This window comes from Ochotona curzoniae, unplaced genomic scaffold, assembly GCF_017591425.1.
Source record: "Ochotona curzoniae isolate NIBS_2020 unplaced genomic scaffold, NIBS_Ocur_1.0 contig_605, whole genome shotgun sequence".
NCBI lineage: Eukaryota > Metazoa > Chordata > Mammalia > Lagomorpha > Ochotonidae > Ochotona > Ochotona curzoniae.
Window position 1 is genome coordinate 1,133,571 of NW_024466491.1, and position 27,036 is coordinate 1,160,606.

Consider the following 27,036-nt stretch of genomic DNA (forward strand, 5'->3'; position numbering starts at 1 on the left):
TCAGGCGAGCACCTGCCTCTTGGGGGTGACCTCAGCCTGGGGCCCTAGCTGGGTCTGGGTCTGCGCCAGGTTGCCCGGGACGGACAAGGGGTGCGGCTGGGCAGGCAGCACCCCAGGGGTGCCCACCGCAGTGGTGGTGGCAGCGGCGGCGGCAGTGGCAGCGGTGGCCGCGGCAGTGGCTGGGCTGGGCATGGATTCTGACCAGTCCGAGAGGGCAGGAGGTGACGGGCTGGCCCAGTGCTCGGGGGACTCCGGGGATGGGGTCAGGTAGGGGTGTTCGTTGGGGACACTCAGGAAGCGGGCCTTGGCGGGGCTGCCACGGGCCCCAGTGGCCGCGAACTCCTCTCCCGTGGGCCCTGGGGCCGCCAGGTAGGGCGGGGGCCGCTCCTGGGGGGACACTGGGGTCCCCGGGTGGAGCAGCTGTGGAGTGGGTGCCAACGGGAGCAAGAAAGAGGGGCCCGGCGGGGCGGGTGGGGGCAGCCGGGCCCAGTCGAGGGGCACGGCCACAGGGTTCAGCAACCCCAAACTTAGCACGCAGCCCGTGGGGGGCTGACGCCCCAAGGGGCAACCAGGGCCTGGGCCACCCAGCTGCGCCAGGGACACGGTGGCCGCCGCGTAGGGCGCATCCAAGGGGAAGGCCCCGGGAGACGCGGGGGGCCCCCCAAAAGGCCTCGGGGAGTCCAGCGAGTCCACGGGTGACAGCGTGACCGAACTCTCGGCCAGGGCGCCCCCGGGGCAGGCCAAGGTCAACTTCTTGCCCCTCCCGCGGCCACCACCGGCTTGCGCCCCTAACCCTGCCTTGCCCGGGGGTCTCCTGCTCTTCTTGGTCCCTGTCTGGGTGCCCTTGAGGCCCGGGAGGAAGGCGCCCGGTGCGCACAGCAGGGGCCCCAGGCCGTGGGGACCCGGGGGGCTGCGGGGTCCACTGGGCTGGTCCAGCAGGCGCACGATGTCCTGATGCAAGCGCTCCTGCGCCACGTCCCTCGGCAGCCTGTCCAGGTGGTCGGTGATCTCACGGTTTGCGAAATGGTCCAACAGCAGTTTGGCCGCCTCGTAGCTGCCCTCGCGGGCTGCCAGGAACAGCGGGGTCTCCTCCTGGGCGCCAGTGGCAGAGGCGACAGGGAGATGTTAAAGTTTGGGGCCCGTGGGTAGACCCCTGGATTTAGCACGCCAAGCTATAACATCCCACACGGAGACCGGTTCTAGTCCAGGCCGCTCCACTTCCCAACCAGCTCCCACCCGTGGAAGGTAGCAGGGGATGGCTCAGTTGCTTGGGTCCCTGCACCCACGGGGGCCACTCAGACGGAACTCCTGGCTCCTGGTTTTGGACTGACTCTGTCCTGGCTATAGGGGACATTTCAGGACTGAAAGTGGATGGAAGATCTCTTTGCCTGTCTCTTTCAAATATACATATATAATATATAATATATAATATATATTAATTTAAGGGTTTAGCACTGTCTCAAAGTTCTGGCATCCCATATGGGTGCTGGTTCCAGTCCCTGCTGTCCCACTTCCAACCCACCTATATAGTGTATATATATAATATAATATAATATAATATAATATAATATAATATAATATAATATAATATAATATAATATAATATAATATAATATATAGTATATATACTTATTTTATTTGCTGTTTTATTTATTGTATAACAAAACATATAACATTATATATCACATATCATACCATATACTAATATATTATGTGTGATGTATATTACATGCCATATATTATATCCTATATACTATAATATAAATGCAATATATAATATCATGTATAATATATCATATTTATACTATTTAGGATATGATATAGTGGATGATATATGAGATATATTATTCTATATTCTATAATTATATATTATGGATCATGTATTATATATTATAATAAATATTATTAAAGGTCTGCTGTGGGTCCCACCTTTCCACCTGTACCCTGGGATGACCATGGCTCTAGCTTGTATGGGCTTTTAAAGCCACAACCTCCACAGCGTTCCCAACTGAGGACTCCCCTAAGCGCTCAAACACCTTAGCCAGCCAGACCCGGCCCGACGGGTGCTGCTGCTTCTGCACCATACGAGTGAGGAATGTGGGCTTCAGAGAAGCCACGCAGCTGCTGCCCCCCCCCCAGCTCTAAGACTCAACTCTAAGGCCAGGGTCAGGGTCAGGCTCAGGGTCAGGGCCAGGCTCAGGGTCAGGGTCAGGCTCAGGGTCAGGCTCAGAGCTCACCTTGCTGTCTTGCATATCTTTGTTGGCTCCGTTCTTGAGCAGGGCCAGGGTGGCCTCCACGTTGTTCACAGCAGCGGCCCAATGTAAGGCTGACTTCCCTGGGGGGGTGCGGTAGGAAGGGGTGGGGTTCAGCACCAGGCTTACACACAGCCCCTCTCACAGCAGCAGCCACCATGGCATAATAGGGGAGACCAATGTGAGCGGCTGGGCAGGAGGGGACGCCACTGCCCTGAGGCTCCGGGGAGGGTGCCTAGATGTGTGTGATGCCTCTGTCCGTCCACGGGGGGGGGGGGGGACACTGGTGTGGCCCTCCCGCAGCCGAACGCCAGCCTTTGGCGCTCCCATCCAACACAGTAGCAAGCAACAATCCCACGTGACCCTTCAGAATTAGCAACCAAATGAAATTACATAAAAGAGTGGGCATGCCCACCCACGCAACACAGATCGCCTTCTCGGGAGCCCGTGTTGAGGCCCAGTGGGTGAGGCTGCAGTTTGCAAGGTGCACATCCTATATAGTCATGCAAGTTGGGGTCCTGCCTGCCCCACTTCCCATCCAGCCCCCTGTGCCTGCCCCACTTCCCATCCTGCCCCCTGTGCCTGCCCTACTTCCCATCCAGCCCCCTGTGCCTGCCCCACTTCCCATCCTGCCCCCTGTGCCTGCCCCACTTCCCATCCTGCCCCCTGTGCCTGCCCTACTTCCCATCCTGCCCCCTGTGCCTGCCCCACTTCCCATCCTGCCCCCTGTGCCTGCCCCACTTCCCATCCTGCCCCCTGTGCCTGCCCTACTTCCCATCCTGCCCCCTGTGCCTGCCCCACTTCCCATCCTGCCCCCTGTGCCTGCCCCACTTCCCATCCTGCCCCCTGTGCCTGCTCCACTTCCCATCCTGCCCCCTGTGCCTGCCCCACTTCCCATCCTGCCCCCTGTGCCTGCCCTACTTCCCATCCTGCCCCCTGTGCCTGCCCTACTTCCCATCCTGCCCCCTGTGCCTGCCCCACTTCCCATCCTGCCCCCTGTGCCTGCTCCTGGGAAGGCAGCAACACATGACGGTCCAAGTGTTTAAACCTGAGACCCTCATGGGAAATCTGCACGAAGCTCCGGGCCCCTTTCTTCACAGCCCAGCCCAGTCCCAGCTGTTGCAGGCTTTGGAGAGTGAAACTGGCAGTTTGAAACCCTCTCTCTCCATCTCCTATCTATTTCACATTTTTAAAAATAAAAATCCTCGCCTTGCACACGCCGGGATCCCATAGGGGCGCTGGTTCCAATTCCACCAGCCCCACTTAGCAACCAGCTCCCTGCCTGTGGCCTGGGAAAGCAATGGAGGACGGCCCAAAGCCTTGGGACCCTGCACCCATGGGAGACACCTGGAGGAGTCTCCCAGCTCCTGGCTTCAGATCAGCCCAGCTCTGGCCACTGTGGCCACTTGGGGAACTGAATCAGCGGACGGAAGATCTTTCTGTCTCTCCTTCTGTGCAGATCTGCATTTCCAATAAAAATAATAAATAAATCTTTTTTTTTTTTTTAATGCACATGGTTGCGGGGGGGTTGAGCTGCACCAGAAACAAACTTTTACTTCCAGGAACTTGCACGTGGACGACAGGCGTCCAGCAGGTGGCAGCAGAGCGAGCTCTCCAACCAAGTGCGTGGGCGTGACCAGGGAAGTTCTGGTCCCCTAAGTCACGCTGTGTGCTGACCGCTGGCACCGCAGGGCAGCTGGGAAGGATGCCAGTGAGGCATGCATGGGGCTTCCGGGACTGGGGTCAAAGCTGGCACACTCAGGGCCCCCACGCACCCCTTCCACACCCACCGAGCTCATCCACGGCGTTGACATCCGCGTGGCTGGCGATGAGTTCTTCCACCATGCCCTCCACCGCCAGGCGGGCGGCCAGGATCAGCGCCGTGGAGCCATCCGCCATGCGGGCATCCAGGTCTGTGGAGCGGTTCCGGATGAGAATCTAAGAGAAATGGAGACATGGGGGGTGGGGGGTGTCCATTGGAGAGTGGCCGGGAGCGGGGGGGGCAGTCATGCAGGAAGCAGGGGCGTTTTGGTGTTTGCTGCTTGCTTGGGGATGGAGGCACAGCCCAGCACACCCTTGGCAAATCAAAGACATCCTAAAAGAAACACACAGGGACGGAGGCGGACATAGGCTGTGCCGCCGGCATCCCATGTGGGTGCTGGTCCAGTTCCCATCCAGCTCCCCGCTACCGTTTCTGGGAAGACAGTAGAGGGTAACCCCAAGGCCTTGGGCCCCTGTACCCGCATGGGAGACCTGGAAGAAGCTCCTGGCTCCCGGCTTCAGATCGGCACAGCTCTGGCCATTGCAGCCACTTGGAAAGTGAACCAGCAAATGGAAGATCTTCCTCTCTGTCTCTGCTTCTCTCTGCATATCTGACTTTCCGATAAAAATAAGTGAAACTTAAAAAAAAAAAAAGTCATCCCAAGATATCACAGGCTTGGTCATGGAGTCCTGGATGCAGTGGGAAAGCCCTCACTTAGGGACTGTGTGTGTTTTCCAAACTCCTGCACACTCTCATTTTCCTGACTGCAACACCTGAGGCCCACCCCAGCCCTCAGTTGTTGGCATTCCCTGGGGAGTTGGCACGCCCAGCCCACCTGGAAGACGCCCTGGGCATCAGCAGTGACAGCCGTGTGCAGGGGCGTGCGGCCTGAGTGGTCCTGGGCGTTGGTGTCAGCTCCAGCATCCAGCAGCCGCTTGGCCGCGTCGGCCCGGGCGTAGCGGGCAGCCAGGTGCAGGGCGGTCTCGCCTGTGCGGTCGGTCCGTGCCCCGAGCTGGGCCCCCTGGCAGATCAGGTCGGAGATGATGTTGGCCGATGTGTCTTCAGCCTCGTCCTCCTCGGTGGGCGCTGGCTCCAGGGTCCCCCCGCAGAAGGAGGCCAGCATGAGCGGAGTGAAGCCGTCTGCAGGGATAGAGTGTGGGGGACAGGGACTCGGTGGGGGGAGCAGGGAGAAACGTTCCAGAAAACACTAGAAACAAAAAAACCCACTATACAAGGGGTCAGCATCGAGACAGCTTCAGGGACTGACAGCGATGTCTGAATCCACCCGCATCCTATGGGGTACCAGCTTGAGTGCCAGCTGCTCCACTCCCCAGCCAGCTCCCTGCTGGTGACACTGCTGGGGCGCACTGCCCACATGGGAGACCTGGATGCAATTCCAGGTTCCCGGCTGCACCCTGACCCAGCCCTAGCTTCTGTAGCCATTTGGGGGGGGGGGTGAACCAGCCTCACCTTCCTCTCTTAAGTAGATAACTCTTTGAGGCAGAAAATAGAAAACAGAGCGAGAAAAAAAAAAAAAATCTGAAAGGATTGATCCAGCCCAATCTCCGGCCACCCTGATTGGCTCAAAGATGGCTTCGCCACGCTCGCTGTCCAATCAGAACGCAGGGAACCCTGCACGGGTTCCGAGAGGAGCAGCGTGACTCACCTGGACCACGCACATTCACGTCCATCCCATCAGCATCCGCGTCGCCCTGTGGGGGTGTCAGTGCCATGGCCGGCGCCACCCGGATGTCAGCAGCAACCAGGTGGTGCTGGGTCCACTGACGGCAATCCACAGCCTCTTCCGCCTCCATGCCTGGTTCCTCCACCTGCACAGTCCGGGGGCAGGGAACAGGAACCCAGGGTTCTCAGCCCAGCCAGAGCTTCCCCCATCCACAGTCAGGACTCAGAAACTTATTAGGGGGTCTCCCCTGCAGGTGCAGGGGCTCCAATACTGAGGGTTCTCCCCTGCTGTTCTCCCAGGCACTTGAGCAGCGAGCTGGATGGGAAATGGAACAGCCAGGTTCAAACCAGCGCTCACACGGAATGCCTGCACCGCAGGCAGATGTTTAAGCTGCTGCATCATGGTGCTGATTCATACAGATGCACACATAACTCATTTATCTCCTGCAGCTTTTGTGGATAAGGAGTTGGGCTATGGGGGTGATGCAGTGCTTGGGGAGAGATACTGCTCGGATGACGGGCGTAGCCCGGACCCCCCCAAAGTGGATGACTTAGAGAGATGGAGCAGCCGCAGCCATGGAAGCTGGTCCGTCACGTGGAAGATACTGCCCAGTGATGCCAAGAGGGCATCCATTCAGGTGACCACAGCACCAGGAAGAACCAACTGTGTCGAGCCGAACACAACAAGCTCGAAACGCTACAGCCTGATGACCTAAGATGTGTCTTGTGGAAACCCACAGGGAGAGGGAGGTAGGCTCCTGGTGGGGTGGGGGTGTCACTGTTAATCTGGAAAAGGGGTGGGTGGGTCCCAGGAAGGACAGTGACAGGTTGTTACTGTTCCTGGGACACCCGCATGCAGTTCCAAGCTCCCAGCTTTAGCCCATTGGCAAGGAGTAGACCAGGGTTTGGCAGAGTGGTAAAACCGCTTAAGATGCCACTCGCAAGGGCTGGCATCCCGTATGGGTACCAGTTCAAAAACACAGCGGCTCCACTTTCCCATCCAGCTCCCTGCTCGTGGCCTGGGAAAGCAGTGGAGGATGGTCCAAAGCCTTGGGACCCTGCACCCGCATGGGAGACCTGGAAGAAGCTCCTGGTTCCTGGCTTCAGATCAGCTTAGCTCCCAGCCGTTGCAGCCACTTGGAGAGTGAACCAGTGGATGGGAGATCTTTCTCTCTCTCCCTCCCTCCCTTCACACAGGGAAAACCAATAGAAAGAAAATAGAGCCAGGGCCAGCCAGATTTTTTTCCCCTCTGAGCAGACCTCCCCAGCTGGCCTCGCAGCAGGAGAGGAGGCATGGACCCAGGGGGCAGATCTCTCCCTGCACCAACAAAAAAAAGAGGTGACTGGGGTCAGGGAAGTGGGTAGAGACACCCCTTCAGTTGAACCCCTGCAACCAAAAGGTTGGGGGGATCGAGGTCTCTCCTTAGACCCTGTCACCTGCCAGGGTCGCACCCAGAACCCTGAGGGCAGAGGGCAAGGGGCAGCACCTTCAGTCGCTTGGCCTCCGGGCACTCCGAGTCCAGCCAGTCTGTGGTCACCTGGCTCATCAGCCCCTCACCCTTGGCCATGTTCCTGTGTGGAAGATCGGGGTGTGAAAAAGGGGACCCAGGCAGTGTCCAGCCTGGGAGGACAGAGCAGCAAGGGCAGGGCTCTGGGCTTGAGGTCGTAGGTCTTGAGACAAGGGGATGAGGGTCACGTGTGTGTGTGTGTGTGTGTGTGTGTGTGTGTGTGTGTGTGTGTGTGTGTGCTCTGTGACAGCCATGGGCACGGTGAAGTCGGGGCGACACTGGGACACAGCCGGGGTCTCCAGGAGTGGGTGAGAGTTGCATAATGAGCTCAGGGGTACAGGCTGTGGCCAGGTCACCGAGGCAGGTTTTAACTGGGCATATGGTCGGGCTCTGGAGGGACAGGCCCAGTCGGAGGCTGGCATTGCGCGTCACCGGGGATCTGGGGCGCAGTGTGAGCTTAGGGTTAGAGGCCAAGGTCAGTGACGATGGGGGCCAGGAACAAAGGAAGACAGGGTTCTCACTTCATGCCCAACGCGTCCTGGCCCACGGGCTCCCGCCGGCCCTTGTGCCCGCTGGCCACGTCCTTGTGCAGGGCGAAGCCCTCGGGGAACCAGAGGGTGCTGTGTTCCCGTTTGCGCCGGGCCACCATGACGCCCAGGACGAGGATAAGCAGCAGGAAGACGGCGCCTGCAGCCAGCAGAGGCAGCAGCGGCCAGCTGGGCTCCGGAGGGTCCAGTGGTTCCCCTGCAGGAGGAGGAGGAGGAGGAGGGTGGGACCGGGCTTCAGTCACGGGGCGGGGCCTCCGTGTGGTTTGCAGCCCTGTGCAAGGGTTTGCGCCCAGCAGTGCTGTCTAGGGAAGCCGAGTCTCCATCGCACGGCCCCTCTGCGATGCTTGGGGGGAGACTGCCAAGGCCCAGCTGCGTCCTCACCGCCCCCATCCGCCCCGCAGGGACGCACCCCGCACATCCCGCAACGGGTAAGGGAAGTCCAGGCGCTCCACGGCGGACAAGGCCCCCAGGTAGTCAGCTGCGCTTTGCGCATCGGGAAAGCAGTGGTCATTCTCGGGCGACTGCAGGCACAGCCGGTTATCAATCTCCAACATTACGACCGAGCTGAGTGAGAGAGAGCACAGGAGGGCTGGAGGGAGGCCTGGCCATGCGCCCTCCGTCCCCCGGACCCCAAGGCTCGAGGCCCGCCTGCTACCGCACAAGAGCGCCTGTGTGGTCAGCAAGGGATCCCCCTCAGCCAGGGACGCCAGCCGAGACCCATTCCCTCCCCATGCCGGGCCCTCCCTCCTCCAGGGCATCACCCGATCCCAGAATTCAAGTTCCACTTCCAGGAACCCAATCTGAGACCCTCACTTGTCCCGTGCACCGAGATGCCACCCCCTGGTCCCTTCCAGCTGCTCAGCCACATGTCCTCCAGCCCATGCTTAGGACCCAGTGCACCCAGATTCAGTCTGACAGTCCCTTCGCCATCAGCCACACCCCTTTGGTGTGTGTGCTCGGGGCAGGTGGCCCTCCGTGTCAACCCTCACACAGAAGGGCCTGCTGTGTGGTGCAGTGAATGAAGCCAGCATCTGGAACACCCATGGCCCCGACGGGAGGCCCAGTTGCTCTGTTCCTGGGCCAGCTCCTACACACATGAATGTACCAATCCTGGCGGCTCCGCTTCCAATCCAGCACTTTGCTAACCAGCCTGGGAAAGCAGCAGGGCTCCTGTACCCCACACGGGAGACCCAGAAGCTCCTGGCTTCCGCTCCTGGCTTCCACCTGATTCAGCTTTAGCTGCTGGCAGTCACTGGGGGGGGGGGGGGGGCGTAAATCAGTGGATAAAAGATCTGTCCTTTAACTCTGCCTTTCATATTCATAAATACATTTTTAAAGAAATAAAACAGGACCCAGTGTGATAGCCTAGTGGCTAAAGTCCTCGCCTTGCAAGGACCAGGATCCCATATGGGCACCGGGTCGTGTGCCAGCCACTCCGCTTCCCATCCAGCTCCCTGCCTGTGGCCTGGGAAAGCAGTGGAGGACAGCCCAAAGCCTTGGGACCCTGCACCTGCGTGGGAGACCTGGAAAAGCTCCTGGCTTCTGGCTTCGTATTGGCTCGGCTCTGGCCATTGCAGCCACTTGGGGAGTGAATCAATGGATGGAAGATCTTTCTGTAAATCTTTGCAATAAAAATTTTAAAAGAAAACAGCCCGCAGCCGGTTACCATTCTGCAGAGCTACCCACCAGGGTCTCATCTGGAGATCTCTTCACAAGGATGGGGGCACTGCGGTACCTCTGGCTTCTAAAACGCGTGGCCAGGGACGTGTTGCCAAGGCCCCAAGAAAGCCAGGGTCCATGCACAGCAGGAACTCACCCGATCACCTCGGGCGCCAGCTCACGCCGCGCCCGGGATTCGGCAGCGGCGCCACCCGTGGGTCGGTGGTAAGGGAAGACCATGGCCTGTCCATGGGCGTCCAGGCGGAAGCGCAGCGACGTGCGCAGGATGGCGCTGAGCCGCTGCAAGAAGTCTGCGCCCGAGCGCAGCAGCTCCTCGGGGGGTAACAGCACGGTGAGCACCAGCACGCCCCGGGCCAGCAGCGCAGGCACCTCCCGTGCGCAGTCCAGCCCGTCCCAGCCACACTCCTCCGTGTTGCAGCCCTGGTCGCAGCGGCCATCGGCGAAGTGGTCGGCGCAGTACTTCTCATACACCGGGCTGGGAAGGGGAGGGACAGAGAGGGCGCGGTCAGGGCGCCGGGGACCGAGTTCGCATGCGCGAGGCTACCTGGATTGGCTAGGACCTGCAGATCATTCGCCGGTTCGCTCCAGGTCCAGCGCCCCTTACCCACCCAAGATGGTGCAATTACAAATGGACTAGAAAGGTAGCAAGATGCCGCCCACGCGAGTTCTCCACGCATTTCCTACGCACCTGCCTACATGTGTCTAGGCTGAAGGTCATTGTATGCGGTCTGGGTTTGTGCACCTGCTGCTATGGACGGGGAGGAGCTTACAAGTCCCCTGAAACCGCCAAGGGTGTGGAATCTTCCCCTAGGAGGGCTATTGTGAATATAGGTTTTGGGTTTCTGAGGAGCAAAGATCAGGCTGATAATTGGGTAACTCTGGGCAGCCTGCCAACTTGCTGTGGACTGACACTACTGTAGAGGTGCGCCAAGCCACGAGGCCTTGCCTCTGGAAGCTGGTGGGCAGTGGACTTCAAGACTCAGCCGTCATGGGTAAGGTGCCCCTTGGGATGGCCACACCCCCAGCCGGCATGTCCAGGTATCCGCTCCGGCTCCCCTCTCCGCTCCAACACCCCGGAAGGCAGCAGGTGCTGGGGCTCTGCCACCCTCGTGGGAGACTTGGAAGCTTCTGGCTGTGGCATGGCACAGCCTGGGCATTTGAGCAGCAACCCTGAGATTGGCACCTCTCTTTCTCTCTGCGTCTCAATGCCTTTCAAGTAAGTTATTGAAAAGTTTATAATGATACATTCCCTTGGATGCCCCCCCAAATTTTGAAATCCGGCCAGTATTGTGGCAACTGCATAAAATCCTCGCCTTGTTCCCAGCATCCCTTTGGGGTGCTTGTTCGAGTCCCAGCTGCTCCACTTCCCACCCACCTCCTTCCTTGTGGCCTGGTACAGAAGCCCTGCGGTGTGCGAGGGTCGGGCAGAGAGAGGCTGGAGCCCATTGGGTGACAGCAGCAGGGGTACAGAGGGCAGGCCGCAGGGACAGGCTGAGCTGGACAGGTCACGCGGTGGACAGGGCCAGGGGAACGCGTGCGGGATGGGAGGGCAGGCTCACTTGCAGGTGCGCTCCCGGCCACCGGAGTGGCAGTCGAAGTTGTCATAAAGGCAGGCTGGGGAGCTGCAGGCCGGGTCGCAGCGACTGTTGTTGAAAAGGCGCCAGCATTGCAGAGCCTCGCATTGCCTCCAAGGGTCGCCGACGCTCAGCGAGCAGTCCCCGCCGTCCCAGCCGCAGCCCGGACTGTTGCATTCGCGGTCACAGCGGTGGTCACCGCGCTTGGCCCGGCAGGCTGCACGAGGACACCTCGGCTCCTCCAGCTGCTCCTCCTGCTCCTCCTCCTCCTCCTTCTCTTCCTCTGACGCTGCTTTCTGGGGCGTCTCGCAACGCGGACCAGCCCAGCCCGGTGCGCACGTGCAGCGGAAAAAGGGCGCGAGGGCAGCAGGGTGGCAGGTGCCTCCGTGCAGACATGGGCCGGCCATGCAGCTGGCGTTGGCGATGCCCGGAGGTGACCACCGGGTACCGCGGCAGGAAGGTGCTGAGAGACCCGGGGGGCAGGCGCAGCGAGGACCCCGGGCCGTTTGCTGACAGGGAACCCCAGCTGGGCACTGCAGTTCCCGGCAGGAGCTCGCTATCCGCTCACAATGGGGACCCCAAAAGGGCTGGGAGGAAAGAGAGGAGTGGGGGTGGTCTTGGAGTGTCACTAGACCCGCCTGAGGCTGTCCCCTCCTCCCCCAGCCTCCACCTGCGCCACCTTACAAGTAAGCAGCGCCACCTCCCCACCCCGCAACCCCAGTCTCCCTCCTCCCCAAGCTACATCTTGGGGTCGCTCCCACCTACCTGAGGGCAGTGGCAGGTGAAGGGCAACCCTCCCCCAGGGCTGGGCCTGCACTGGCCCCCATGCTGGCAGGGCTGGGACGCACAGGGAGACAGGGCCGTCTGACAGCGCGAACCTGGGAAAACACAGGGCATTAGGGACGGGCCAGCACACTGCCTCCCCACATCCCGCTGCCTCCCCACCATGATGCGCTTACCTGTGAAACCAGGGTGGCAGAGGCAGCGGAAACGACCACCAGGCTCCTGCAGGCAGTCGCGTGTGTGCGCCGTGTGGCAGGCCCCGGGACGGCATTCATTCACATCAGCCTCGCACCGCACACCCGTGTACCCCGGGGGACAGGTGCAGCGGAAACCGCCCACCAGGTCCACACAGGAGCCGTTGTGCAGGCAGCGAGGTGGCGCAGAGGCCAAGGGCGGGCCACAGTCATCATCATCAATCTCACAGAGCACCCCTAGAGGACGGAAGAAGGAGGGAAGGCTGAGGGAAGGGGGTCCTCCATCTCCGGTCGGTGGACCCACCTCTCCCCCCAGCCCAGCCCAGCCCAGCCCAGCCCAGCCCCACTGCACCCTGGGGAAGCTTACCCTGAGTGCCCGGGGGACAAGAGCAGAGGTAGCCGCCCACCAGATCAATGCAGGAACCCCCGTGCTGGCAGGGCTGGGAGTCACATTCGTCCACATTCTGTTCGCAGCTGTGGCCTGTGTAGCCAGCGGGACACTACGGTGGGGGGGGGGGGGCAAGAGACAGAGAGAAAGCAGAGAGACATTGAACTCCGAGAGACAGACATTCCAGGAATTCCTAGAGAAAACCAAAGTCACACCCGGCCGGCAGGTGCAGCAAACTCACACACAGAGACATGCATGCAAATACCCTCCGTGCCCACCATCCGTCCTCCCAGAGACCCCCCACGCGCAGACCAGAGCCACGAATACACAAGACCCACCCCGCTTCCTGGTCCACAGTCCGCCCCCTGCCCCCGGGGTTAGCCTGGCTTCTCCTGACCCCACCCCCCGCCCTTACCTCGCACACATAGCCCCCCATGTAGCCACGGCACGTGGCCCCGTGCTGACAGGGCTGGGCCACGCAGGGGTCCACCTCCTGTTCGCAGTGACTGCCTGTGCGGCCCTCGGGACACAGGCAAAAATGCGAGTTGTCTTCACTCACGCACTGCCCACCTGCTTGGCACAGATGCTCTACCTGCACCCCTGGGAAAAGGAGAGTGGCGGGGGGTCACACAGCACCCGGCATCCCTGCTGGTCCCGGTGGTCACTCACGCCACCCCCCCAGGGGGTGCTGATGCTTCCTAGTGACCCTGGCAGCCCCCACTCCCTGCCTCTGCCACCCCACGCTGGCCTCACCCATCTGAGCCGCAGCCTCTTTGCAGGGCAGACTCCGGATGTCACAGAAGCGGCCACTCCATCCAGGCGGGCAGAGGCAGTACGCCCCTGTCTGGACGCAGCGACCCCCGTTCTGGCACAGCCCGCGGCTGCACCAATCCACCAGGGTCTGAGAAGCGAGGAAGGAACAAAACCTTCAATGGCAGTGCTAGAGGATGGAGGGGGGCGCACAGGAGCGGGGCGGGTGGGGGGCGGCGAGGGGAGCCTGGAAACCGCCAGGCCACACCCTCCAGAAGGATCCACCCACCCACCCACTCCCCAGGACCCCAGCCATACCCACCTGGCACTGGGTACCGGTGAAGCCCTCCTGGCAGGTACAACGGAAGCCTGGGTGGGTGGCGCTGCAAACGCCCCCGTGTAGGCAGGGCCTCGAGAGGCAGGGATCGGCTTCATGCTGGCAGTGGGCACCCGTGTAGCCTGGCTGGCACAGGCAGCTGAAGGAGTTAACACCATCCACGCAGGTGCCACCGTTGAAGCAAGAGCTAGGAGCCAAAGGCAGGTAGGTGAAGCCCCACCCCGCCCCCGGCACAGGCTCCGCCCACCATCGGCCTTCCCAGGATCCGAGAAGCTCCAGGGGGCACCCCCATGCCCACCTGGGGCTACAGTTGGGCAGGTCCTCCTCGCAGTGCAGGCCTCCATAGCCCGGCGGGCAGGTGCAGGTAAAGGATGCTACGTAATCAGTACAGGTACCTGGCCCACAAGGATTACTCAGACACTCATCTACGTCACGGGCACAGCGGGGGCCAGAGAAGCCCGGCAAACAGGAGCAAGAAAATGAGCCAGGACCATCCAGGCAGGAGCCACCATTCAGACAGGGGTCTGCCATGAGAGAAGGGGGGGGTGTGGGGGGGATGGCCAGGACAGGCAGGTGAGGTGGAGGTCTCTGGCCATGGTGACCACCCCCCCCTACAAGCCCAGCCTGCCCCACCCATGTCAGTGGCAATTGCAGTTCCGACGGGGAGAGGGGCACAGGCTGATGTGTGGAGGAAAGCAAATTCTCCATTAGGTGGAAGGGGGAGACTCCTGGGAGACCCAGAACGCCTCCTTATGAGGCCCAGGAGCAGAGAGTCAGTGGGGTGGCACAGTGGGTTAAGCTACTGCCGGTGTACCATACAGGGGCCAGTTCAAGCCCCGGCTGCTCCACTTCTGATCCAGTTCCCCACCAGTGTCCCGGGAGAACAATGGAAAATGGCCCAGATGCTCGGGCCCCTGTCACCCTCGCAGGAGGCCGGTTACATTCCTGGTTCATGCTATTCGGGGAGTGAACCAGCAAGTGAAAAATTTTCTCTCTGCCTTTCAAATAAAATCCAAAACAGTGCCAAGGTGGGTGGGTTTTCTATGCCCAGGAAGCAGTGTAAGTGCGCCTTCCACACTCACTGGGGTCACAGTCATTGATGTCCTGGTCACAGGAAGGGCCGGTGTACCCCCTGCGACAAGTGCAGCTGAAGCTCCCCGCCAGGTTGGTACAGGTGCCATGGGGGCCACAAGGCGAGGGACCAGCAGCACACTCATCCACATCCTGCTGGCACCGAGGACCTAGAGCGGACAGCAAGGTAACACCCGAGGTTGGCAGGTCAAAAGTTCTAGCCCCAGGTCCCTTCTGCTTCTCCAGCTGCCAACCCCCTTTCCTCGCGAGCTGGGACGCTACAGTGCAAGGACGAGGAGGAGAAACAAGCCAGGATGTACCTTGCCAGCCGGGGGCACAAGAGCAAAGCGGCATGTGTCCAGCTGATTCGCAGCGGCCCCCGTGTTCGCAGGGGTTCGGGGTGCAGGGGGACGGCAGCTCACACTGACGTCCTGTGTGGGGAGACAGGTGGAAAGAGACGGGTGGTCTCGAAGGGTTCTCTGTTCCATCGCCCCCATGCAGCCCACCACCAGCCAGAGGGCCCCAGAGGAACAAAGGAGAATGGGAAGAGGGGGACATGGGTGCCTGGAAGGGACAGGAAGGAGACTCATACCCTGGACTCCTGGGGGACAGGCGCAGTGAAAGCCTGTCCCGTCGCTGGTGCAGGTGCCTCCGGCCCGGCAGGGCTGGGATTCACAGATGTCCCTGGTCAGGCTCTGACTGCAGCGGGGGCCGCTCCAGCCAGGCTCACACACACAGCGGAACCTGCGGGAAGGGTCAGCAAGTGGGTAGGAGAGGGGGAGTGGCCAGCAGGTGGGCACAGAAGGGGGAGTGGCCAGCAGGTGGACACAGAAGGGGGAGTGGCCAGCAGGTGGGTAGGAGAGGGGGAGTGGCCAGCAGGTGGGCACAGAAGGGGGAGTGGCCAGCAGGTGGGCATAGAAGGGGGAGTGGCCAGCAGGTGGACATAGAAGGAGGAGTGGCCAGCAGGTGGACACAGAAGGGGGAGTGGCCAGCAGGTGGGCACAGAAGGGGGAGTGGCCAGCAGGTAGACATAGAAGGGGGAGTGGCCAGCAGGTGGGCATAGAAGGGGGAGTGGCCAGCAGGTGGGCAGGGGAAGAGAAAGTGGTTAGCAGGTGAATAAGAGGCTGAGGGTGCAGGTGCCATGGTTCAGGGGTCCAGGAGGGGCCTCACCCGCTGGGCGCATCGTGGCACACACCATGCCCGCAAGGCTCGTGGGCACAGGGGTGGCTCAGGGGGAGGCAGAGCGGCGGCAGGGAGCCAGGCGGGCAGAGGCAGCGGAAGCCATTTTCCGCGTCCACGCAGGAGCCTCCCTCGCCGCAAGGGCTGGACGCGCATTCATTGATCTCCACGTTGCAAAGGGGTCCTGGGGAATCACAGGGGGCGGGGGTGGGGGTGGGGGGAAACGGAGACATCCTGTATCTGGGTACCACCTGGCACGCAGAGTAGTCAGGGGGCAGGAAGAGTCTCGTGTGGATGAGAAAGGACACAGCGTGAACCAGGACAGAGACCCATCCCTGGCCCCCTGGCCCTCCAAGGACTCCCTTCCCAGCACCCACCTGTGAAGCCAGGTTGGCAGACACAGTCATAGCGGTTGAGGCCATCGCGACAGACCCCGAAGGAGCAAGGATTACTGGCACAGTCATCTATGTTGACCTCGCAGTTCACACCTAAGGGGACAAGGAGAATTGGGGGGCGGGCAAGAAGCAAGGGTCCCCAGATCTCAGTTGAGGTCCCGTGGTTCCCGACGCCCCTAGCAGGTGCACAGCTCCGGCCCAGCCCCGCGGCCTCACCAGTGGTACCAGGAGGACAGCGGCAGAGGTACTTGTCCACCAGATCGAGGCATTTGCCCCCGTGGCGGCACGGCTGACTACGGCATTCGTCCACCTGGCTCTCGCAGCGTGTGCCGGTGTAACCCGGAGCGCAAGCGCAGGAGAAGCTGGCAATGCCATCCACACAGCGCCCATGGTGGCACGGGTCCGGAGAGCAATCGTCCACGTTGCGTTCACACAGGGTACCCTCGAAGCCTGGAGCGGGGTGGGTGGGTGGGTGGGTGGACCCGTGAGCCTGGTCAGACTCCACCCACCCTCGAGGGTCCACCCGCAGCCCGTGGCGAGCTCTCCGAGTCTCTCTCCATGTCACCTCCCAACAGTGGTCCCGCTCCCGGCAGCTCCAAGGGTTGCGGTTGGCACCACCCCCCCCCATGCTGGCACTCACCCTCGGCACAGTGACACTCATAGCCATCTGGCTGATCGACGCACTTGGCGCCATTGCGGCATGGCGTGCTGGCACATTCGTCCACATCAAGCTGACAGGTGGCCCCGCTGAAGCCTGGAGCGGGGGGGCGATTGGGAGGGTGGGAAGTGAAGTGGGGTGGCGATGGTAAGGAGAGGGGGCACTGTGCGATTCAGACAGCATCGCAACCATTCCTGTCTGGCTCTAAGTTCTTTTCCGGGACGTGTGGCTTCTGGGAGGAGCTACCTGCTAAGGGCCGTCCCTTACAGCTCAGGTCCTCACCCGAGGGACAGATGCAGCTGAAACCGTTGACGCGGTCCCGGCAGATGCCGCCGTTGACGCACGGGCTGCTTTGGCACTCATCAATGTCCACCTCGCAGTAGATCCCCGTGAAACCTGAGAAAGGGTGGTGAGAGATGCGCCCCTGCCTGACTCCCAAGCCCCTCCTCCAGCAGGTGGCACACCGCCCATCCGAGATACTTTGGCGGGCAGCTCGCTTTCCAACCCCTGTCCCGCTTTCCAAAGGACCTGCCGGCCAGTTCTGCAAGGGTCCACCTTGACTCCCACCAAAAGGGAGGCGTCCATCATCCGAGGTTCAGCGTGCCTCGCCCCGCTACGCACCTGCCATGCAGATGCACGTGAACTGGCCGATTCGGTCCAGGCACGTAGCCTGGTTGCGACACGGGCCGGAGAGACACTCGTTGACATCGGTCTCACAGCGCGGGCCCGTGTAGCCGCGGCCGCACTGGCACAGGAAGGAGCCCTGGGTGTTGACGCAGCGGCCCAGGTGCTCGCACGGGTTGGCTCCTGGGGCGGAGAGGAGGGAGGGGATGGGTGGGCAGGGCCAGCTGAGGCTCTGCCTCTCCCGCTGTTCCCCCGGGACTGCTGTCCCCGTCCCCCTCACCGATGGAACACTCGTCCACGTCCTGATCGCACGCGCCACCCGTGAAGCCCGGGGGACAGGTGCAAATGGCCCGGCCGTTCACGGGGTTGGTGTCACAAATGGCATCTTCATGGCATGGATTGCTGACGCAGGCGTCATCCAGGTGGCAGAGGAGGCCTGCCAAGGGGTGGGCACAGGTCAAAAGCAGACACGTCCCCCCAGCGCCCTTACTGGATCCCAGCGCTTTTCAAGGCAAGGACTTTCTCCACTAGGCCACGGCGCTGGGCCCTCATATATTGTTTTAAAAATCTAAAACTTGGAGGCTCATTTGGCTAATCCTCTGCCTGCAAGTCCCGGCATCCCATAGGGGCAACAGCTCAAGCCCCAGCTGCTCCACTTCTCATCCAGCTCCCTGCCTGTGGCCTGGGAAAGCAGTGGGGGACGGCCCAAAACCTTGGGACCCTGCACCCCCGTGGGAGACCCAGAAGAGGCTCCTGGCTCCTGGTTTCAGCCTGGCGCAGCCCTGGCTGCTGTAATCATTTAGGAGCGAGGCAGCAGATGGCTGCTCTCTCTGTCCGTGTCTCCTCTGCCTCAGAATTAAATATATACATATATATATATATATGGATTTAATTTTTTTTAACACACTGTAAGACCAATCCCCCCAGCATCTGTTCCAGAGTCCGATGTGTCATGCATTCGAGGGTCCCGTCTTCTTCAGCTACACCTGCCAGTAGCCTTTCCTTCCAGAAGCTTCTACCCCAGACCCTGAACCAACCTCCTCCCTCCCACACTCACCCTTAACCCCCCAAAACTCAGCCACCACCCACACACTCCGCCTCAGCCTCCCGGACTCTCGCCAAGCGTCCCTCTGCGCACCGTGCCACGGCCCCAGGGTGCTGCCTCCCAGGCCAGCAGCCACCCCGCTCACCGGTCTTGCCCATGGGGCAGGCGCAGTAGAAAGAAGCCACACGGTCGTGGCAGGTGGCCCCATGGAAACACACGGCCGTGGCGCAGTCATCGATGTTCTGGCTGCAACTCTCGCCCGTCCAGCCGTTGACACACACACAGCTGTGGCCGCCCAGGGTGTTGAAGCAGGTGCCCCCGTTGTGGCAGGCGTTGGGTTGCAGCTGGCACTCGTCCACGTCCTCCGTGCAGAACTGGCCTGCGGGGACACACGCGACACACCCAGGCGTGCGGGCATCTGGCTCAAGGTCTCCCTCCCTTCCCCACCCCGCCCCCGCCCAGGCAGGGCACACGCCACCCACCTGTCCACTCAGGCGGACACTGGCAATTGTAGGTGTTGACGCCGTCCACGCAGGTGCCCCCATTGAGACACCGGTGTCCCGGGCAGTCGTCCACATTGATTTCACAGTTCTGTCCCTCAAACCCTAACAAGGAGGAGAGGGGCAGAGACGGACGAGGCGAGTCACAGACAAGCTGGCCCGGTGTGTTTCCCCCCTACCCTCCCACGGCACCCCACCATTCCCTTCCCATCTCTATTGCACACCAGGGAGGCAGGCACAGTCGTAAGTGGCGTCACCACTCTGTCGACAGGTGCCCCCATTGCGGCATGGAGATGGGGCGCAGGGCGCGGCCGCCGGGCTGGCACACAGTGGCCCCGTGTAGCCCGAGGGACACTGGCAGCGAAAGGATCCTGGCGTGTTGAGGCAGGTGCCCCCATGGCGGCATGGCCCGCCCAGCCGGCATTCGTCCACGTCGTTCCGGCAGCTGCGGCCTTGGTAGCCCGGCGGGCAGGAGCAGACGAAGCGACCATCGGACCCCACGGAGCAGCGCGCACCATGGGTGCAAGGGCTGCTGAGACAGGGGTCTGGCAGGGAGCAGTCGGGGCCTGGAGAGAGAGAGTATACGTGTGTGTGCACACGCTGCTGGAGGAAGCACATGTTTAGCCTGCCTGGGGGGGTGGGCTTCCCCTCTTCTCACCTCGGAAGCCACGGGGGCATCGGCAGGAGAAGCGGGCAGTGCCCGCCACCACGGAGCTCTGGCAAACTCCCCGGCCGGCACAGGGGCCCGAGTGGCAAGGATCTTCCAGCTGGCACCGTTCCCCCACCCAGCCTGGTGGGCACCTGCGGGCAGAGATAGCTTAATGGCGAGGGGAGGGGGTGGATGGGGAGGGCAGCACAGGGTTGGGGAGAGGGGACGGCACTCGGACACAGACGCCAGACACGCAAGGAGACACAGGCAGACAAAGCAACACTAAGCGGTTACTACACGCGCGGAGCCACAAAAGACAGGGAGGGACCGCCATGCTCCTTACCCTTCCGGTCCTCAGAGCCAGCTCAGGCAAAGAGAACACACACACAGATAACGAGTTAATATATATGACATGCCAGCAGGGGGTTGACAAGAACCACACGGGGCATGGTGAGTGTCCTTGATGCCCAACAGCAGCTGGGACAAGGAGCGACCCTTATTGGAAAAAGAGATCTTGGGGGAACTGCCGTTTGGAATACTGACAGCTCCTTTGGGGTGCAGGCTCTAATCCAGCTCCCGGCTGGAATGCCACCCGTGGGGACAGCAAGTGGGACAGAGCTCAAATGCTCTGAGCCCTCTGGCCACTCACCCACGCAAGGAAGTATGACCCTCGTGAAGTTCCTGGCTCCTGACTTTAGCTTGGCCCATTGCGGGCACCAACCTCTCTCTCTTTTTAAAGATTCATTTTGCTTTTCGTATTCGCTAGGCAAGGTTGCAGAATTTTCCGTCCACTGGTCCACTCCCCAGATGGCCGCCAGAGCTAGAGCTGAGCCAGTCTGAAGCCAAGAGTCAGAAGCCTCCTCCGGGTCTCCTACGGACAACCAAGCACTTGGGCCGTTCTCTGCTCCTTTCCCAAGTACAGTAACAGGGAGCTGGATGGGAAGTGGAACAGCCAGGACTCGAACTGGTGCCCCTATGGGATGCCAGCACTGCAGGCAGACGACCAAGGTGTAAGCCACTTTGCCTGTCCCCTCATTAAAAAAAAGAAAGAAAGAAAGAAAAACCAAACCAAACGCCTCTGTCACTCTTTCGAGTACAAGAAAGTAAAAAAAATTTTTTAAAGTTTTGCAGACATAATTTTGCAGATGAGGTCATGCTGGCTTTTTGTTGGTGTCCAAGGCACGGCTGGCAGCAGGAGGAGGTGGGGCAGGGCAACCGAGGTGAAGGGCCTGGGGCTGGCACCTTCGCACACTGGCACTGTGGGCAAAGACCCTCGGGGTGATGGGGCAGCGGCCGGAAAACCTCAGAGTCCAGCCGATCACCTCGGGGGGGCGGGCACACCCAGCCCAGAGAAGACAAACCAGAGGCGGCCTACCAGCTCACTCCCAGGGACCCCCCGCTAATCCTTGTAGCCCTCTGCCCCATTCACCCAGGACCCCCTGCCACACACCTTCCTCTGGGTGCAGGCCGGAGGAGGAAGCTGGGTTTGGAGGGGCCCCTGTGTTTCAGCCCGGAGCCCCCCACCATCACCACCCTAAGCCCATCGGAGGAGGGGCAGCTTTGGCTTAGGGTGGGGAACTGGCAACAAGTTGGGTTTCACCTGAAACTTCCACAGGACGCAGGGTCCGCTCCCGCCCCCCTCCCCAACAACTCCCCACCCAGCCCGACTCTCCAGCCCCAGGCGCACCCAGGGAAGTCGCTGACTCAGTCCTTTAGCGTCACTCACAAGGTTCACCCCCTCTCCTCCTAACCCCCCTAGGCCCCCAGCGAAGCAAGTCGGGGCACGGGCCAGGTGGCTCTGGCAGGGCAGGGCACAGCTCCCAACAAACCCTCCCACGCCCACCCCCATAGCGGAGGGGGCGCCGCGGCCCGCGGGGTCCTGCAGCCCCCACCAGGTCGGGGTGCGGCTGGCGCTCGGCCCCTCCCGGCGCCCCGGGCGGGTTCCCACGCTCCGCGCCCCCGCGCCCCCGCCGCCACCGACCGGTCGGGCCGGTTCCAACCCCAATGCCGAGCGCGCGCGCGCGCGCCCCGCCCCAGGGCCAGAGCTGTGGGGCCGGAGGGGGAAGGGGAGAGGGCAGACGGGTGGGATTGGAGATGCAACAAGAGGGAATGGGGTTTGATGGGGAGTGAGGAGGACGTTGGAAAGCCCAAAGGGGAGTGGGGACCAGCCTGTTTAAAAGGAGGAGAGGGTGAGACTCGGGGGAGCAACCCTTGAGGTCAGGAGTAGCTGAGATCTTGGAGGAGATGGGGACGGGAAGGGGTGCAGGAGAGCGGTTCCCACAGCCCAGGCCTTGGGGAGGTGAGTGTGGAGGGGTGGGCGCTGAGCCCGCTCCACTCCAGGGGATCCGGGCTCCGGGCGGCCGCGCGCACCGGTGATTCACCTGTCGAGGAGGCGGGGCAGCCGCGGGCGCTTTCACCTGTCGGCTGTATTCCAGGCCAGGAGCTGGCACCGCGCAGGCGCCCGGGTCTCCCCGCGTCCCAGCCAGGTCCCCAAGAGCGGTTCCAAGCAAGCGAGGTTACGCTTGCCCTAGACCTTCCCCTCCTCCAAAAACACACACACGCACACACCCCGAGCTTCGGCCGGCCCTCGGAGGGGGAGGATGGCTGTGCCTCCACAGAAGGTGAGCGCAGCTGGGACCCCAGACACACACACACACACACACACACACACACACACACACACACACACACACACACACACAGCCTGCGCCGTGCGCGTCTAACTTCACGGGGACAGGGAGGGGTCTGCTGGGTCCCAAGCTTGGGCGTAACCCATGCCTGGGTACAAAAGAGTTGGAATCAATACATCTGGATCAACCCGTAACTGGTGACTGGGTGAACTCCTGCTAATTATAGCACCTAGGTAGCCAAACCCTCCCCGTCCCCAATAATCACGCCTCTTTATTGAGCACCCACTGTATGCCCGGAGTGCACTCCGTTCAGCCAATCGTATTTGACCTGCATCTTTTCGTCCTCACGCCCACTTTCCGGATGCAAAGACTGAGGCCCAGTATATTTGTCCCCCCCCCCCAAAGTCTTACTACATTAACCCAAGCTCTGTTGTCTGTTTTTAATTCCTGCCCTCCCCTCCATAAATGCAGAATTGGAATCCAGGCGAGGGCAAGACTCCACAGCCCCCCTGCTGGCCTCCTGGCTGTAGGGGTACTAGGGAGGCTACCCTGGAGCCTCAGCAACTCAGGTAAGGAAGTGGCTGGACCCACAGAGGCCAAAGACAAACCAGGTGCCCCCCACCCCCAAGCAGGATCTCCCACCCCACGGATGGCGCTGGGCCAGGCACTCACAGGCAAGCCGGCTCCCCGGAAGGCAGTTGGGTGCAAAGACCTCCATTTGCACAGGGGCTTCCGTCCAGGCAAGGGGGAGCTGTGGGAGGAGCGGGAGGGAGAGGAAGGTCGCGAGGGGGTGTCCAGGAAGCCCTGCCTCCCACCCCACCTCTAACCCCCACCCATGCAACAGCTGCCTGGTGGGCTGGGGGTGCCTCCGTTCCCACGGCCCCCCGCCCCAGCCCCAGCTGTTGGGGCAGCCGCAGCTGTCCCTGCCAGCTCGAGCAAACCCTGGGAACCACGAGAAAACGCAAGGGGGGGCAGGCAGGAGGAGGGGCTGATGTGTGCCAGATGTGGGGGGCCCAAGGAAGCCGCCAGACTCCTTCTGGGGCCCAGGGCTCTTGCCCACCCCTCTGCGGGGCGTCCGGCAGTTGCTAGGATGGGTCTGGGAGGTGGGCCACGGTGTGGGTGGGTGGGTTCACTCGTGGGCTCAGGCGGTCTCTAGCAGGCAACACTTCCTGCTGCAGGGGCAGTGTGTGTGTGTGTGTGTGTGTGTGTGTGTCCGTGTCCCATCCTGTGTCCCCATCCCTAAGGGCTGTATCCCTCTAGGGTGTGGCTGGGTCACAGTCCCACCAGACAGCTGAGAACTGTGGCTGGGTCAGAAGACAGTGTGTGTGTGTGTGTGTGTGTGTGTGTGTGAGTGATATGTCCTCGGTCAATCTGTGTGTGTGTGTGTTTGTCAGGCCCTGGTGTGACACCATGGGAGCCAGCAACTTGTGTGTCAAAGCCCATTCATGCGTGCAGGGGTGTGCACGTGTGTGTGTGTGTGTGTGTGTGTGTGTGCATGCAGGACTGTGTGGAGGCATGGGCACCCATCTGTGTGTGTGTGTGCGTGAACGGGGCAGCTGTGTTGGAATCTGTGCTAGGTGTGTCTGAGTGTGCGCCCGCCCGCTGTGCTGCAGCTGGAGCGTGTGCACCCTGCATGGCACCCGGAGCTGTGTGTGTGTGTGTGTGTGACAGGCCATGCGTGTGCTCAGTCCTGCCCCATCCTGTCCTCCTTCTCTGGCTCTCCCTTGCTCAGGCCCTGGGGCTGGTCCAGCGCGGACCAGTCCTCCACCCCCCCTCACCGCCCCCTACCCTCCCACCTCTCCCACCCCCCCCAGCCCAGCTCACAAACAGCAATCCCCCTCAAAGTCCCAGAAGCAGGTCCTGGACCCTGCGACCCTCCTTGGCTGCCCAGGCCTCCCCTGACGGAGTTGGGAGTGGCGCCCCCACAGCCTGGGCTCTGCCGCCCCCAACCACCCCGTGCCACAGCCGCTTTGTCTGGCAAAGACAGCGCGAGGCCGGCCGGGAGGGAGGGGGTGTCTAGACGCAGAAGCCATTGTCCCGAGCAGGGGGGAGGGGAGAGACGAGGAGGAGGAGGAGGAGGAGGAGGAGGAGGAGGAGGTGGTGGAGGAGCAGCAGCGGGGAGGAGGGGAGCCCCCTGCTCTGCCGGCTGGGGAGGGGGCGCAGAGAGCCAGAGCGGAACACGCGGGTCCGCGCCCCTTCCCTCCTTTCCCCGTGAAGGAGTGGGGTCCCGGGGGGCGACCCGCTTCCCTAGGCCAGGAGAGGAGGGGAGCTGGGCCGCTCCTTGCGCTCGGTGGGGAGGGGAAGGGGCGCGGGGCAAGGCCGGGGCTCCGACTCCGGATCCGGCTCCGGGTCTTGCCGCGCTCCGGCCTGGGAAGTTTTTTCCCCGAGTTTCGAGCTCTGAGAACTTGGCGCCCCCTCCCCTCCCCGGCCCCCTTCTTCCCACCCTTACCCACCCGGCTCTGGTCGTCCGGGGCAGTCTGCGGCGTGGGAGGGGAGTTGGGGGGGGGCGGAGAGAAAATGGGTATGCGTTCGGAAAATGGGGAGCGGTTCTACGAGACGGTCCCCCCAGCCTGGGGTCGGGGTGCGGGGCGCGCGTAGGATGGGGGTGACCCCAGACTCTGGATCCCGCCCGTCTTGGGCCCCGATCGCTTCTGGATTCTTGATCCTAAGGCCTCCGGGACACTGGAAACCTCATTTCCAGTCCCTGCGACACCCTGGCATTGGCAAGCGCGCTCTCACCTCCCGGCTCCCCTAAGCTCCCGCGCGCCCCTGCTCCAACCGCGGCTCCCACGACCACCCCCCACCCACCGCCTCTGCCTAACCCGGGAGGAGGAGAAGTCCCGTTTTCTCTTATCCCTCCCCGATCCCGTACGCCCCTGCCCCTCACCTGCAGCCCCCGGCCCCGCTAGCAGCAGCAGCAGCAGCAGCAGCAGCGGCAGCGCCCGTACGGGCGGCGGTGGGGACGCCGGGTGGCGGTGGCGGCGGCGGCCCTGGGTCCCCGGCCCCATGGCTGCCTGCCGCGACCCTCCCTCCTCCCCTCCTCCCTCCTTCCCCGGGCTGCGGGCGCGTCCCGGGCCAGCCTCCTCGCCGCCAACTTCGCCCGAGTGAGCCTGCCGCCCAGCCTCCCCGCCCCCAGCCCTGGGCGGCTCGCTCCGCCTCCGGGGCCGGCCCAGCCTGCGCGCCCCTGCTGGGGAGAGGGCGCCGAGGGGGCGGGGGTCCCTGCCCCACGTGCACCCGCACGGACAGGGCTCTCCCTTTTTCCCCCCTAGGTGGTGAGGGTGCGGGAGGGGCACGCACAGACCCTGGCCGGTCCCCCCTTCCCCATCCCAGCGGCTCCAGAGCGCGCAGCCAGCCAGGCGCTCCTCGGGGACTCTCCTGCGACCTCCAACCCAACTCTGAAACCCACGTGCAGCCAACCAGGTCCTCCCCGAGCCTGGGGTGGGGTGGGGTGGGGATGGGGGACAGCTCTCATGCATACTCCTCCCGCATCCCACGTACACGCGCGCGCGCGCACACACACACACCCCTGACTCCCAGCTGCGTTTCCCTGCACCAACTTCGGGGGTCCAACCCACCCCCGCCCCGCCTCCGCCGCGCCTGGTCGGTTAAGCTCATCTCTCTGCATTGCATTAAGCCACTTTTCCAACATCAGACCCGCAGCCCCTAGCGGCTCAGAGGCGGGAGCCGGGGACCTTAGGGCAAGCCCAGCCTGGGAAAAAAAAAAACTGCTCGCAGGCGCTCCCTGCACACACACACACACACACACACACACACACACACACACACACCCTACATTGAGCACCCCGGGCACCAGGCAAATGCCCAGCCTGGGCAGGGCCACACCCAGGAGTGGGTGAAGGTTCCAAGCGGAACCATACGTGTGCCCTCCCAGCTGCCAGCCAGCAGCTCTGTTCCAGCGCTGGAGGGGTTGTTGAGGACGGAGAGGATTACACCCTGGGAGGCCTTGGAGACTCCCCTGCTTCCCATCCAGGTCCCAGCCCGTGGCCTGGGAGAGCAGAAGCCCCGTGGGGAGCAAACCATCCGACCAAAGATCAAGATTTGTTTAATTGTATTGCAAAGTCAGATGTATATAGAGGAGGAGAGACAGAGAGGAAGATCTTCTGTCCAATCATTCAATCCCCGAGTGGCTGCAATGGCCGGTGCTGTGCAGATCCCGAAGCCAGGAGCCAGGAGCCTCTTCCAGGTCTCCCACGCAGGTGCAGGGTCCCAAGGCTTTGGGCCGTCCTCCACTGCTTTCCCAGGCCACCAGCAGGGAGCTGGATGGGAAGTGGAGCAGCCGATTTTAGAACTGGTGTCCCTATGGGATCCTGGTTTGTTCAAGGTGAGGACTTTTAGCTGTGAGGCAACCACGCCTGGCCCTGCCTTTGGAAAAATCTTTAAAAAAGGAAAAAAACTGAAAGCTGGGGCTGCAGGGACCAGGCCTTGTGTCTAGCCTGTCACACTCGCAGTCCCAAATACACCCTGGCTGCTCTACTTCCCTTCCAGCTATCTGCTAATGGCCTGGGAGGGAAGCTGAGGAGGCTATCAAAGTCTAAGCATGGGACCCTGCACCGACAGGAAACTGGAAGAAGCTCCTGGCTCCTGGTTTCGACTGGCACAACAGCCTACTGCTTAAAGTCCTTCCTTGCCTTGCACGCCCGGGATCCCATAGGGGCGCCAGTTCTAATCCCAGCAGCTCCACTTCCCATCCAGCTCCCTGCCTGTGGCCTGGGAAAGCAGTGGAGGACGGCCCAAAGCCTTGGGACCCTGCACCTGCATGGGAGACCTGGATGAAGTTCCTGGCTCCTGGCTTCGGATCGGCGCAG

The 27,036-nt window shown here is 62.0% G+C and overlaps 1 protein-coding gene across 1 annotated transcript; it reads right to left on the minus strand.

The window, feature by feature from the left end:
• On the minus strand, positions 1-25,218 carry NOTCH3 (notch receptor 3). Its single transcript, XM_040990419.1, has 34 exons — positions 25,098-25,218; positions 22,883-22,961; positions 19,590-19,732; positions 19,156-19,497; positions 18,914-19,036; positions 18,577-18,810; positions 17,667-17,822; positions 17,384-17,569; positions 17,045-17,158; positions 16,745-16,858; positions 16,321-16,554; positions 16,087-16,197; positions 15,701-15,893; positions 15,123-15,274; positions 14,851-14,961; positions 14,542-14,700; positions 13,758-13,983; positions 13,445-13,646; positions 13,126-13,273; positions 12,788-12,972; positions 12,352-12,484; positions 11,967-12,221; positions 11,773-11,885; positions 11,298-11,594; positions 10,993-11,261; positions 9,570-9,908; positions 8,163-8,317; positions 7,727-7,949; positions 7,185-7,269; positions 5,681-5,843; positions 4,850-5,154; positions 4,043-4,190; positions 2,238-2,335; positions 1-1,092 (listed from the first exon to the last, which is right to left on the minus strand). Exons 1-34 carry the CDS (start codon positions 25,216-25,218, stop codon positions 1-3), a joined length of 7,008 nt encoding a protein of 2,335 aa, XP_040846353.1.
• Positions 25,219-27,036: the final 1,818 nt, after the last annotated feature.

Bases quoted from the DNA above. Each gene is read 5' to 3' on its own strand.
- NOTCH3 (XM_040990419.1), bottom strand. From the start codon at position 25,218: ATGGGGCCGGGGACCCAGGGCCGCCGCCGCCACCGCCACCCGGCGTCC. The intron at 14,701-14,850 runs GTACATCCTGGC...TGTCCGCTCTAG, and splicing joins TTGTGCCCCCGGCTGGCAAG to GTCCTCGGTGCCAGCAGGAT. The intron at 5,844-7,184 runs GTGCTGCCCCTT...CGGACTGTGCAG, and splicing joins CGGAGGCCAAGCGACTGAAG to GTGGAGGAACCAGGCATGGA.